The sequence below is a fragment of the Lagopus leucura genome, unplaced genomic scaffold (genome assembly GCF_019238085.1).
Source record: "Lagopus leucura isolate 7727_CA_CO unplaced genomic scaffold, USGS_WTPT01 Super-Scaffold_1, whole genome shotgun sequence".
NCBI lineage: Eukaryota > Metazoa > Chordata > Aves > Galliformes > Phasianidae > Lagopus > Lagopus leucura.
In genome coordinates, this window is record NW_024962250.1 from 6,781,062 (window position 1) to 6,794,290 (window position 13,229).

The 13,229-nt window shown below is 49.8% G+C and overlaps 1 protein-coding gene across 3 annotated transcripts in view; it reads right to left on the reverse strand.

Moving 5' to 3' along the window:
• Positions 1-5,568: 5,568 nt before the first annotated feature.
• The window catches only part of CREB3L1 (cAMP responsive element binding protein 3 like 1), a 42,797-nt gene continuing 35,136 nt past the window's right edge, over positions 5,569-13,229 (reverse strand). For 2 of the 3 annotated variants that reach the window (XM_042871031.1, XM_042871022.1), the window contains exons 9-12: positions 13,010-13,109; positions 9,290-9,410; positions 8,626-8,872; positions 5,569-8,191 (exon numbers count right to left, since the gene is read on the reverse strand). In XM_042871031.1, coding sequence (XP_042726965.1) covers positions 8,155-8,191; positions 8,626-8,872; positions 9,290-9,410; positions 13,010-13,109 — 505 coding nt within the window. In that variant the 3' untranslated portion in view covers positions 5,569-8,154. The remainder of the gene's footprint in view (positions 8,192-8,625; positions 8,873-9,289; positions 9,411-13,009; positions 13,110-13,229) is intronic. The other variant, XM_042871040.1, reaches the window with a different exon arrangement.

Consider the following 13,229-nt stretch of genomic DNA (forward strand, 5'->3'; position numbering starts at 1 on the left):
GGCCTGGGATGGCTATCAGGTCCCATGCTGGGCTCTGTGGAGGGCCCTGGGGAAGCACCTGAGTGAAGCACGAGCACCGGGAGGCGATGGCCTCATCACCTCTGTGTGCACAAGGGCAGCTCAGGGTGCCGTACTCTGCTGTGGGCATTTCTCTGTCAAGTTTCATGCCCTGCCCCGCAGCACCCAGCCCAGTGTCCTTCCTCATGCCACATGCTCCCAAGTCTCATGCTGTCCCAGAGTTCTCAGAAAGGCGCAGCAAGCAAGTCCTTCTCTCTGTGTGAAAGTGCAGGGGTCCCGCACAAAGTCCAAAGGGTTATCCACTTGCCCCCCCCCCCACCAAGGCCACCTGCTGGGTCAAGCTACCCAAGCCATACATGGTACCAGCCACCTCCTCCAAGCTGTGCGGTGACACAGAGGCAGATGTCTGTGCTGGCAGAGCAGGCTCAGCACGGTGGGGATGGATGGCAATCCAATGATGTTGCTCGGCACTGTCTGGCTAATGCAATTAGTAGGGCGGCAGGTGGGAGCCAGGCTGACTGCCCTACTGCTGCTCCCCTACCACAGCTCAGGTTCTCTCCCAGCTCCTGCGCTGCCCAGCTGGGATGGGAGGGCTTCACCGCTCTGCCCCTGGGGCATGCAGAGATCCCCATTCCTGGTGTCCCAGTGCAGTGGCTGGAACAAGCCCACCCTCCTCTCCCCTGTGCTCTGCTGTGGTGATCCAGCATGTCCTCCTTTGCTATTTCTACAGCAAAGCCCCTCTGCTCCATTGTGGGTTATATTTAGCTCAGCAAGGAACAGCGTGTGAGATGCTCAGCTCATCCTACCCATTGCCCGCATTCTATCTGTCACCCGGGAACTACGCTGAGCAGCTGGGCCCCCAGAACCCTGCTTGGCTGTGTGGAGACACGGCCAGGCAGGGAGCTCGGGAGCCGCTCTTCTGACTACACTGGAGTCCTTGCCAGGCACTGCCGCCCTGTGGGGGTGGCCGGAGCAGAACTGCAAGCTCAGGAGGGGAGGTCCAGCTCCCAGCATGTCCTCTGTCATGCACGCAAGCCCTGAGCAGCAAGCACTCTCCTGCAATGTGGTTTCCTCTCTCGGTGAACACCCCTGCGGGCTGCACTACCGGGAGTGGCTGTGGTAACAGAAGGTCACTGCTGCAAGTCTCAGTCCAAAAGCAGGCAAGAAAGCACCCAAGATGTGCAAATGCCCCATGCTAGTGTCCAGCTGCAGGGTGCTGCTGGGAATCCTGGCCCAAAGATCCCTGGCAGTACTGGTGCTGTGCCACTGCTCGGCACACTGCTCCTGCCCTGCTGCAGCACACTGGAACAGGAGCTAATGTGACGTAAGGCACACTCCTTGGCTGAGCAGTGCGGGCAGAGGCACAAAGGCCCAGCACTTGCTCAGGGTCTGCTGTGGTGCAGGGTAGCAGAGGCCCTCCTAGCACTGTGGGGGCGCCTCCCTGCAGGGAAAGTGTCCCAGAATCTGCAGAGCTGCTGCCCAAGCCAGCATCATTAATAAGCTTGGCATGGAACTGCTACTCAAAGCCCTAAATATAACCTGAGCACTGAGATCTATCCGCCCGCCCGAGGCGCCTCCGTACACCACGGCAGCTATTTATGGAAAGAGCTTTATTTCCATAGGCTTCATATCATTTCTGCTCGTTTCAAAGCCTTTATATAGCGGCTCCTGCCGCCTGCCCCTCCTGATGACTAATGAGCCCCAGCAGGAGTGGGTTGCTCAGAAGCAGGAGCACCACGGCCTCCACCTCCGTGTGACATTGAAGACTCTGGTGATGGGCAACAGCCCATGGAAGAGGGCCTCCAAACTCCGAACTGGGGCTCGGGAAATGCCTCTGTCGGGTTTCTATGGGACTCCTTGCCAGATCCTCCCAGCTCCTGGGCACACACGGAGCAGAGAGCAGGATGTGAACATTCCCCTGTGATATCGGACAGCTCTGGAGAGAATTCAGGCTGATCAAATTAGGCTGCAATATGCTCCCTTCCTCCCCGGTGAAGGCTGGGTAATTGCAGCTGGCTAATCCGCTCAACATCTGAAGAAAGACAGCTAAAGGAAGAAAAGCCCGCTTTGCTCCCACACTTGGTGTAGCTATCCCTCATCTCAGTGGTGGAGGCAGCCCCCTTCTCTATAGGCCCTGGGCCAGGCTGTGCCAGGAGCACTGCCACAGCCCTAGCTTGTAGCCAGTGCTAATTCAGGTGGGACACTGTCACCCAGCCCCTGCTTGTCACCCACTGCAAGAGTAATTAATGCTCGGGATGACTCAGCCCAGGGCCCTCCTGCTCTGCAGGCACTAATTCGGTTTCCCATTAGTTCCCATTACTGCAGGATTAGAGAGCAATTTGGTCCTAGTTTGCTTCACTACCCTCGCAAAGGGGGAGAAGGGCTGTTGCATGCATGGGCACTGAGCCAAGAGGTTAGCAAATGGGCCCCAAAGTGTAGGTAATCTTCCCTGCACACCAGGGCCTCAAATCCCAACAGCTGGCTCTCCAAGTGCTGCAGGACACAGTGTTATGCAGTGGTTTGCTGGGCTCCATGACACCAGCAGAGGAACCCAGAGACGGAATGGATGCTCCTGTTGCAGCAGCCTGCCCCAGAGGCTTTCCAGCCTCAGCTCCTTACCTCAGCATCACCGTTACTTCTCCCTGCTGGGAGCTCCCTGTTTTTGTACTCAAGGACAGGGCTGTGGGAAAGAGTGCAGGGATGAGCAGCACCCGGCTCTGGGAATGGAGTTTGGGCGTGACCCCCATGACAACCCTGACAGATGAAAGACTCATCCCTTACACCCAGCCCAGGCCCCACAGCATGTCTGCGTACAGCCCGGGGCTCCTACCTGTAGGACACCTGCTTCCTGATGGCCAAGTGCAGGAACTGCTCTTCCATCTCCACCGCTGTCGCCGCCCCTCTCACCTTGTCCCACGCTGGCTCTGCTCCACAGGGGCCCGAGCTTTGCTCTCGCCCAGTGCTCTCCACGTCCATAGATCCTGGGATGATTCCCGTGGCTCCTGGGGCTCCCTCGCTGTCCCCGTTGCCAGGGGTGAGCTCTCTCCAGCTGGGCCCCTCAGCCATGTGGAGTGAGGTGCTGATCCCAGCTGGGTCGCGCTCTGCTTGGCTGCCCGTGGGCCTTAGGAGGATGTTGGAAGGGCTCTGCTCCTTGAGAAAGTCGCAGGGAAAGCAATGGAGCAGCAGCCCAACTTTCTGCAGTGCTGTCTATCAGCCTCTCAGCACCAGTTTGCAGTGCTCAGGCACCGTGGCTCAGCCTCTGTCTGCCTTCGCTGCCCTGACACGGCGGAGAGGAGGAACAGCAGATAGAGACTTGCAGACGTCAGTGCCGCTGCTCGGAGGTGCAGGAAAAGAGGGCTGAGGAGAGAGTGTGTCGGGACCAAGGAAGGAGACTGAAGTGCCAGGGCCTGGCACGTCTCCTACCGTCCCCCACCACAGCAGCACGCAGGCAGGCAGGCAGGTGCCTGTGCACCGATCCTGCAGCAGCACTCAAAAGACAAAGCAGAAAGCGAGCGTGAGCGTGTGCGTGTGGAGGGGGGCTGCGGGGAGCGCAGTGTCACCTTAGAGACACTTGAAACTGGCACTTAACCCTTTGGAGGCTGGGAGGCAGAGGAGCGTGGAGGCATCCTCAGCCCTGGTCTCTCACAGCCGAGGCTGCTTGCCCTAAGCAGTTGTATGCAGCAGGCACCCTGAAACCTGCACAGCAGCCCCAGCAGAGCAAAGGACCTTCAACTCTGGGTCCCCGTTCCACGGGGTGAGTTCTGCCTGGGGAAGGGCTCCCCACCTTTTAGCACGGATATCCAGCAGAAGAACAGCATCATCTGTGTGTGCTGGGCTGGGGCTGTGCTTGGTGGCCCCGGTCCCAGTCATGTCAGCTGGGCTGAGGGACCCTGCAGAGCTCCTGTATGTGCCTGGCACCTTGCTTTCAATTTGTTCTGCCTCGGATTTATCACACACTGAGCCTCAACCTGCTGTGCATGGGGAAATGGGTGTTGAGGGTATGTAGCAGCTGCCTCTCAGCCCAGAGGACCTGTGTGCCTCCCAGACCCATGGTGCAGCCCCATCCTCCGCCCCAGCTGCTCTCTCGTGCAGTCGTGACTTGCAGGGAACCCATTCCCTCCTGCAGCGTGACTCACCCCCTCCAGCCTCCACAGGGGCTTTGTTCCCCTCTGCAGCTGCTAGATGGGGGCTGGCCCTCCCACAGGAAACTGGATGAGTTTGGTACCTCCTGCTTGCAGGCTGAGTGGCCCCTGCATGGGTCATAGCAAGGTGCAGAGAGCTTCTGCACCTCTGATGGGCGATTTCATCAGGCACAAGGCAGAGAGCTCCAGCAGGTAAGAAAATGCACATGGAACAAGGTGCCAGCTCTGACATGGTTAAAGGACACTCAGCCTGAGGCTGTGAGAAGGCTTGATCACCCTGTTCCCCCCAAGGGCACCCAAAGCTCCTTGCCAAGGAGCAGGAACAAAGCCTGCATATTTCATAATGGATCTGTACAAGAAGTACAGTTAGGTACAGCCCCAAGCAGTGACACCCAGAGGGAACAAGCTGCACCTGGAGAGTGGGGATGTTCTACTGAGAGCTCCAATAGCATATGTCCTATTGCAAGGCATCAGTGTTCCCATGAACCGCTAGTGCCCTGCTCTGCAGCGGTGAGCTGCAAAGGCAATTGTGTTTTTTTTCCAAGTTGGCCTGGTAACAGAGAATGGCTGGGAATAACTCATCTCTGCAAAATGAAGACTGTGTTCCGTCAGTACTCTTGTGCAGGGCTTGTACATGTCGGCAGTACACGGGCTCATCAGCAACATGATCCCAGATGGGAAAGAGCCTGAACTGGCATGGCAGAAGCGGGCTGTGGATGTCTGGAGTGCACTGAGTGTAACTGAGCAAGGCTGAAGGTGACTTCAAAGAAGGTGCCTTCTCATTTAGCTAATTCCCTCATTCTGCTCTAATTACTTGCTGTAGCCAAACTGGGAGGTGTGATTAGTTGGCTGCATTTTGGGAGGCACAGCAAAGATCAGAAGATCCTAATGTGCCTATTTTGAACGGCTCAGAATGCTATCCAGCAAACTGCAGAATAGAGAGGATTAGATGAAAGGAGATTTGATGGAAGGGGTTCTGCTTTCTCCAAATGTGTCAGTGTTAAAAGGGTCAGTGCTGGAGAAATTAACCTCTTTGGATGCTTTGTTCAAGCATCTCCAAAGTCCAGATAACTCTTGCCTGGGCCATTTATGGTCATTTCAATGTCCAAATCCTAACAAACCCACCAGGAGCTCTCTAGAATAAAACTTAATTTCCTACACCCCGTTGCCACTAGTTTCACACCAGTTTTCATGGATGTAAATGGACTATCAGAGGTGCAGATCAACAGGCCATCAGGTCCCAAGTCACTGACCTAAAACATGCAAGTTTGCTTCTAGCCCAAACACTGAGTATGAGCTCCCAGCACTGAACCAATTCCACTTGCAGACAACAAATGGGACATCTGGTGAGCATGAGGTCAGAAGCTGTGACAACCATGCTGGAATGAAGGGATTCGTCAACCCACGATTGATGCTGCATCTTTTTATTTTATTTTTATTTTGCTTGTCTAAGCAAATGCAGAGCAAGTGATAGAAGAAAGAGAAAAGATGGCTTGAAAAAAAAAAACCCACAAGTAAACAAGACAAAACAAAACATAAAACAGGAGAGAAGAGGCAGCTACTGGAGTACAAGGAGAAAGTTAGCTGCTAACAAGAAAGGAGTTCATAGATGCTAAGCCCGCACTAATTCTTAATAAAATACAATACTGAAAATAGGATCTGAGAGTTTCCAAAATACAATATCTTAAGGGATCGGCAATAATACAAAATAAGGTTCATTATGTACAAACGAGTTCTGCTCTTGGTCTCTGTACAACGATGGGAGTGGGAGGCATGGGGACACGCACAGTGGAGGTGCTGGGGTGGAGGAGGGTGTGCTTGGACCCAGCAGTGGTTCTCTGTGCTGGGGTAGAGGCTGAGGATCGGGAGCACTCTGGTATCTGGTGAGAAGCAGATCGATCCTGTGTGAACCTTGAGAAGAGCTGTGCTGAAGGCCTTCTTCCTCCTCATCCCACTGGCCAAGCATGTGTGGTTGCAGCTAGTTGTGTCCAAATTTGTCCTAAGTGGCTTCCAAGGCAAAAGCAGTTTTCAAAAGAGGGGACAGAGAGAGATGTGAGGGCCATTCTCTCAGTTCTTCCAGTTCTTGAGCAGGGGGCGAGACTGGTAGAGAGGTTGGGGCAGCATGGTCTGAGTGCAGGTCACTTAAAGCAAAACAAGCTTCAAGGTTGTCTGCTGTGAGGTCTAGTGGAGCACACACAGAGATTCCCATATGCAATCTGCTGCATCCCAGATCTCAGAAATTCAAGTCCCACATTGTCCTTTTAGCAAAGGACAGCTGAGGGTACAGAGCGAGGAGACACTTGGGCCTTTCAGCAGGAAAAGGGAGGAAAAAGGGTGAAAAGTGGATGACTGGATGCTAAAGAGAATGAAACACGTTTGAGATGAAGTCATTTCAGCACTGTAACAGAAATGCTAAGTCACGGCTTGAACCAGTGATTGAGCACCTGGTGGGAAGGCAGGGCCAGCCCAGGGGAGCTCAGCTGTGTACAATGCACCTGAGTGGCTGGAAGGGGTGGAGCCAGGATCCACCCCTTCCCAGACCTCATTTAAGGGTTGGAAGTGGAGGTAAAGGTATCTTGATAGATATTCCTGACTGCTGGAGGTTTTCTAAAGGTAGGCTGCTTTGCTTTTTTTTTTTTTTTTTTTTTTTTTTTTTTTTTTTTTTCTCTCCCCACTTCTGTAGCCATAGCTGCTGCATTTAGGTTTGCCCTCATTTGCTGTACTCAAAGACTTTGTTATCCTATATTGTGGTACTTTTGATTGCATTGTGGTGTTACAAGATCTAAATTTGGAAAGTCTGGCCTGATAGGTGGTATGGGAAGAGACAGCTGACTTTGGTGCTGGCACTTAGCAGGAGGAGAGCTAAAAGAGTCTTTGGTGACTCTGGCCAGTTCAAACATGATACCTCTTTCCTGGCAGAAGTAACAGTCTCTAGAGATGCCAGCATGTCCTCGGTGGTGTTCACAACACTTCTGGGCACCAGCAGTGATATCAGGATATAAGGGGGTTTATGGTTCTATTGCAGCTCTTCTATAGGTTGCAGAGTTCTTTCTTCTTCATGATTCTTAGGAGGATCTCATTTGGCATGAGGCAGAATTGGGTGGAGAGCTGTGATAGGATTGTGGAAGTGGATTACCCACACTCACTCTCAAAGCAGGGGGTGTGTAGAATAGGAAGTGGGAAAGCACTGTTCTGATTAGTACCACACTGTAGGGCCCAAGCTGGGAACCAAAAGGAAAATAAACCACCTCTGCCAAAACAAAGGTGCTGGGGGTGGAGAGAATGGGGCTGTGGGGAAAAACTTCTCCCTGTTTTAGAGTTCTGGTTGCCCAGAAGCTGCCAGTTAATTTTTATGGTGGTTTATCTTGGTCTGGGATCTGTCTCCCCCACTCCGTTTGTGTGCAGATCTTTGCAGATATTTGGCATGGAAGTTATGTAGGTACATCCATTAAGAGAAAGCTAGAGCAAGGAAGAGCTAGGTTTTCTCTTGATGGAGGCAGAAGTATACTAACAGATGGAGGGGAAGGAATGAGCTCAAACTCTCCAGAGTCAACTCTCCAGTCCTAGCATCACCCACTTCAAAGTCCCTTAAGCAGGGCAGTAAAACTCTTTCACGCGCGTTGGATGTAGCCAAGGGGTACATGGCCAGGGACAGCCCCTATGGAGGCTTTGGGGAGTGAGCTGAATAGTTTGAGGGCATACTCTTGACCTCCCTCCATTCCATGGTGAGCCCACACCCATAGGGTAGTGCTCATTCAAGCAGGAGATAAGGCCAGGAGAAGAAGGCGTCTCAGGACTTCGTCAGACGTTTATTACTGGTTCTGGCAGTCCTGTGACTCCTCTCAAAGGGGACCATGGGGATGGGAAGGAGCTGAACTCAAGGCCAGTTTAGGAGTGTCTGAATGCAGTGTCCTCTCCTACCAAGTCCCCTCAGTTGGTCAGTGAGGAGGGAATCCTGCGATCAGACAGACGAGGCCTTGAGGTCCAGCAGCTGCTACAAGTATTCAGCTGTCTCACTGGAGCTTGTTTCACTGAGGAGGAGAGGAGAAAGGAGAGAGAGAGAGAGGAGGGGAAAAAAAAAAAAAAAAAAGACAAAGGCATCAGTGAAGGCTTTTTGCAGTTTCCTAGGCAAATTTACTTCTCTGCCCAGCTGTTATGCTCTAACCAGGATGGAGGTCTTCCCTGGGCCACTGAATGAAGAGCAAACCTGGGACCACCTGCATCATCCCACCCTGCTCATGTTTAGAGCAGTGGAACATTGATTACAGAGTTCCAAATTCTTGCTTTGAAAACAAACTTGATCTTATGCTCTCAGCTAGCATTGGCCTCCTGCAGCTGCTTGTCTAATTGCCTGCCCCAGGGAGCTTGGTTGCTGTAAGCTTGCAGTGAAGGGGGCATGCTTGCTTGTCCCTCCCAGATGTCATGCTGTGGTTTGGGGCTCAGACTGTGGTCCCCACCTGCTTACCTCTCATGAAATTGCTCTTTGAGGTGGGTTAGAGTTGGGTCAGTTTGGTTCTGGTCAGGATTCTCCAGATGGGATTTGCTCATGTATTTGGCTGTCTCATGTGTCATCGCCAGATGAGGCCTTGGCTTGTCAGACTGCCCTTTTTCAACCTCCCACCCCTCAGGATGGTCCATGGTTAGGAAGGAGCTGTAGCTCTCTTCTAAGGAGCCAGCACCCTCGTCATAGAACAAGAGGCTCCGTGACTGAACTGGAAACAAAGAGAGCATGGGTTAATAATGTGGTTAAGGTCTCTCACAAAGGTCACAGTGTTGGTTAGCACATGCCCACCCAGCTATGGCCTTGTCCTGCTCTGAAAAATACCCCATTCCTGTAAGCTTCACGAGGCAAATGCTGCCCAGGGCACACCACCTCTTCTGAAGGCAATCTGACCTGTGCCTTTTTCTTCATATTGCAGCCTTTCCTATTTGGGAGAATGACTAGATGAAAATGAACACAGGCCCAAACAATGTGCTGCTATAATACCACTGACAGGCCATGAATCCCACCAAGCAAGATCCAGTGAGGTAGGCTCTGAAGGGTCAGTGCTACCCCTGAAATAGATGTGGCAGGAAAAAAGTTGGAAATGGTTTGATGGGATTAAAGGGAGGTACCACATTAGACTCACTCTTACTAGTTGTATAAATGTCTGGCGCTGGTGTTGCTTTCACTGTCTGTGATGCTGTAGAGAACTCTGGGAGACAGGGCATCAGGGATCCCAGGATGAGAACGAAGCAGAGCACCAGCACCTGGTGAGGAGATATCAACATGCAGTCAGTGCCACTAACAGCAGTGAAGCCCCCTCTCAGCACACAGGCACATCTGTGTGAGAGCATGTATTCAGGATTGCCATCAGGTCACTGCAGTCCCACAGGGATGGAAGGACTTGCTCTGCTAATCTCTACTGGAAATCTAAGAAGGAGCACTCAGAAGCTTCCTTGTGTTGCTCTTTTTCTGGAGTATTTATAGTTCCATAGTGAGAACTTGCCTGTCCAGCTGAGATGCTCACAGCCCAGGAGCAATTTGGGAAGGAAGGATGCATAAGGGAAGAGATGATGTTTGCCTTGATCACAGGGAACCTGGCCATTAGCACAGTAGGAGCTGCAGTGGGCTGCAAGTAAACAAGCTCATTGGGAGACATGTATAAGATACCACAGCAGATTACAAAGGGAAGTAAGTTACTCTCCATGCTAGGACAGAAGTGGCAGCAGAGCTGCAGCAGCCCAACTCCTGATGATATGGGCAGAGTCCAAGGAAGGAGATCAACTTAAGCTTGGCGTGCACGTATTCTGAGCCATGTGTCTTCTGGCTGTGGGCAGATTAATCAGAGCTACTGGACAGCAATAAAAGGAGAGATGCAGATGAAACCCTACAAATTCCCCTCTGGTGGTTTTGCACTTATCTGCAAGTTCTGTCATGATGGAAAGGGACTCCATTTAATTAGGGGAGCTAACAGTACAGAGCAAATGGGAAGTTATAAAGAGCCAAATCCTTTTTAGCTGAATTCCAACACGAATATTACCTGAACACTATGGATCCCACATTAATATACCACCCACAGGATAGTATATTAATAGCTGCCTCCAGTGTAGTGATCAGCTTGAGCAAATCTAAAGAGGCAATGCATCTGCTGATGATTTCTACAGCATGTATACAAATCAGACAGTGGCAATCTCTTGATTGCTTTTTGGAATAGCCAAGTGTTTTGGAATAGCCACATTTAAGTAACACATGGAAGCTAGTACTTCAAGTTAATACGGGCCACCAGTGGATTCCAGGATATGCAGAAGATCCTATGATAGCACAGGGATACCATACTATGTAAAAGGAAATTTAGTTTTCCAGACTTTTCATGACTGATTTTGAAGTAAGGAAACCAGTTACGGACAACCCAGTTGCTAGACACATCATATCTGGAGTTCTTAAAAACAAGGAAAGCTAGGCTAGAGGAAAATACTACAAAATCAGTTGGAAAGGTGGATGAAAAATTTGTTTATAAAAGTGTCTTCAGAAGTAGTTGACAAATAGTTCATTGTTAAGCTGGGAGAACATAGAAGATGGAATAGCAAAGATATCTGTTGTGGCTCTGGCAAGATACAACATTTTAAAGCTTAACTTGGATGTAAGTCAGTATCAAATCTACAGGTGGGAGAGACCACAAGCAGATGGGCTTTTGGTCAGCATTCGGAACGATTGTGACCACTGGGGAAAAATGTTTGAAGAGAACAGCAGGGAGATGCATGCAGGCAAACACTGAGACCAGCAAGGTGGCAGGAGTGATTAGCAGAAGGAATGGTACCAAGTAAGGGAGCAGGCAGCTGTTTGGCAGAAGCAGGTCTGGGAGTGAAGATGAAGCACAAGGTGTGTTGCTTTGGGAAGGGCAAATCTCAGCTTCACTGGATAAACAGGCTTCCTGAATGGCTTGTTGATTCTGTATAGATCTTCAGGTGCAAACTGTACCCAGCTTTGGGCTCCTTTATTCCAAAAAGGTGTGGGGCCATTGGAAAAGACCTGGAAGAGATCTTTGATAATAAGCAGTGAATCAGTAACTCAGCCTGTGAGGGAAGATAGAAGAAACTGGTGATTTAGCAGAGTGGACTGAAGGAAGTGACCTAAATAACAGCTTTCAAATATGTGAAACACAGCTGCAAAAAGGATAAATTGATATTGCTTACAGTGTGCCTGCTGTAAGTTGCAATAAATTTAAGTTATTGCAAGGAAGACTTAGATGAGATATCCAAAAGTTTTAACTGGGAAAGATAACAAAATGCTGTAATCATTTGCCTAGGGGAGCTGAGGGCTGCTCGCTGCTGGAGCCTTCAGGAATTAGCTAGAAATATATCCAGCAGGAAAGGCACAGAGTGAGAAGAGAAGGGGTCTTCTGCTGCATGCCCATGCTGCAAGGCATGATTATTCTACATATCTGTCTTGATAAGGAGCACTCTATTTGGAGACTAAATGGAAAATGGGAACTAGGAGGCTGATGAGAGGAACTGGCCAAAGATAGAAAAGCAAATTACAAATTCTTGAAATGCTTCAAAGCTCAGAAGCCTGAGAGAGTTGCTGTGTGGGCTGCGATACTGTGGAATGAAGGGAGCAGTTAAGAGAGATAAGACATTGCTGGGAAGCTAAATTAGGTATTTTATCAGTTTTTATGGCATTGGAGATGTCTGGAAGGCGCTTCTCCTGGACTTGCTCATTTCAGGTAGTAGCAATGAAGAATTGCTGAAGCCAGTGGTGCTCTGATGAGCTGTTGCATTAAGGAGCAATGAGTCACTGGGTCCTGTGGGGTCACACCCAAAAATGTGAAAAGAACTTGGGAATGAAGCAACAAAGCAGTGAACAGAAAAGAAAATCTGTCATTAAAATCTGATCTGATATGGAGGTGGCAAAGAGTAGCAGAAGTTTGAGCAGATTTTTGAAAGGAGAAACTGAAAGAAGAGGGGGGGTCGAAAAAAACTTCTCAGGAAACAGTACTCTGAGAAAATGGGGCAAACACCTCTTCATCTGTGTTTCATGGTTGTTAATGGTATAGAAGCGATAACCACATACAGATAATTTGATAACTGACAGGTTCATCACAAGCACCTACTATGATAATCCTCCAAAGAGGTCCCAGGGTTGGAGGTTGTGTTTTTTTTTTATCATGGATCAGAGTGCTCTTCCCTGGCCAAAAAAAAAAGAGGATGAAAAATAAGCATGACTCCACTTAGGCCGCCCACTGGCATGTCATACAGCACCACAGTGAAGTCAAGATTGCTTAAGTATGACCCCTCACTATGAGATATGAAAGGCAAATGGATTATCAAAACCAACAGATGACCCCCAAAAACTTTGGTTAGCTAAAGGGCAAATTAGAAAGATACTAGTTGGATTTAACGATGTCTGATGTACAGGCATAGCAAGAGCAGATGTCATTTCTTTCTGATAGGTAGAAGGCAATGCTCACTGGTAGGAATGCTGAAGAAATTTGTCCACCCTGGTAAGTTAAATGTTAAGTACTACGGACTCAGCAAAAAAAAAAAAAAGTCTATCCATTATGATAGGAGCTTATTGAAGACACTTTTTTTTTACTGAATGTCCAATAGCTAATGAAGAGCAAACAAAGTATGTTTGGCACAAAATAATAAAATAGTGAAAACACAGGGATTATTCTCATATTGTTGCATAAAGAACTGACACTACTGATGTGTATATGACATGGTCCAGTTCTGGTACTGTTAACATATGAGGAGAAAGCAAGTATACTGGCAACAGAGTTGGACAGTATGAAAGAGAGCAGGAACAGAGATTGATGAAGCTGTCTGGGGAGCATGGCAAAATGGAATGATGGAAGTGACACTCATACCATTAGGCAGGTCCCGGTCTGTGTGGAAGCCATTTTGTAAGGTCTGGAGACTTTCCCAGCTACCAGAGCCTGCAGCTTCTGTAACTGCTGAAGCAGAGTCCTGGGACAGGAAACAACGCAAATCAGAATTTGATAAAGAGGCAACATCTAGTGAATGATGGAAAGCTCCCACTACCCCCTTCATAATTTACCCTGATTTTCCTTTATTGTAAAAACAAAT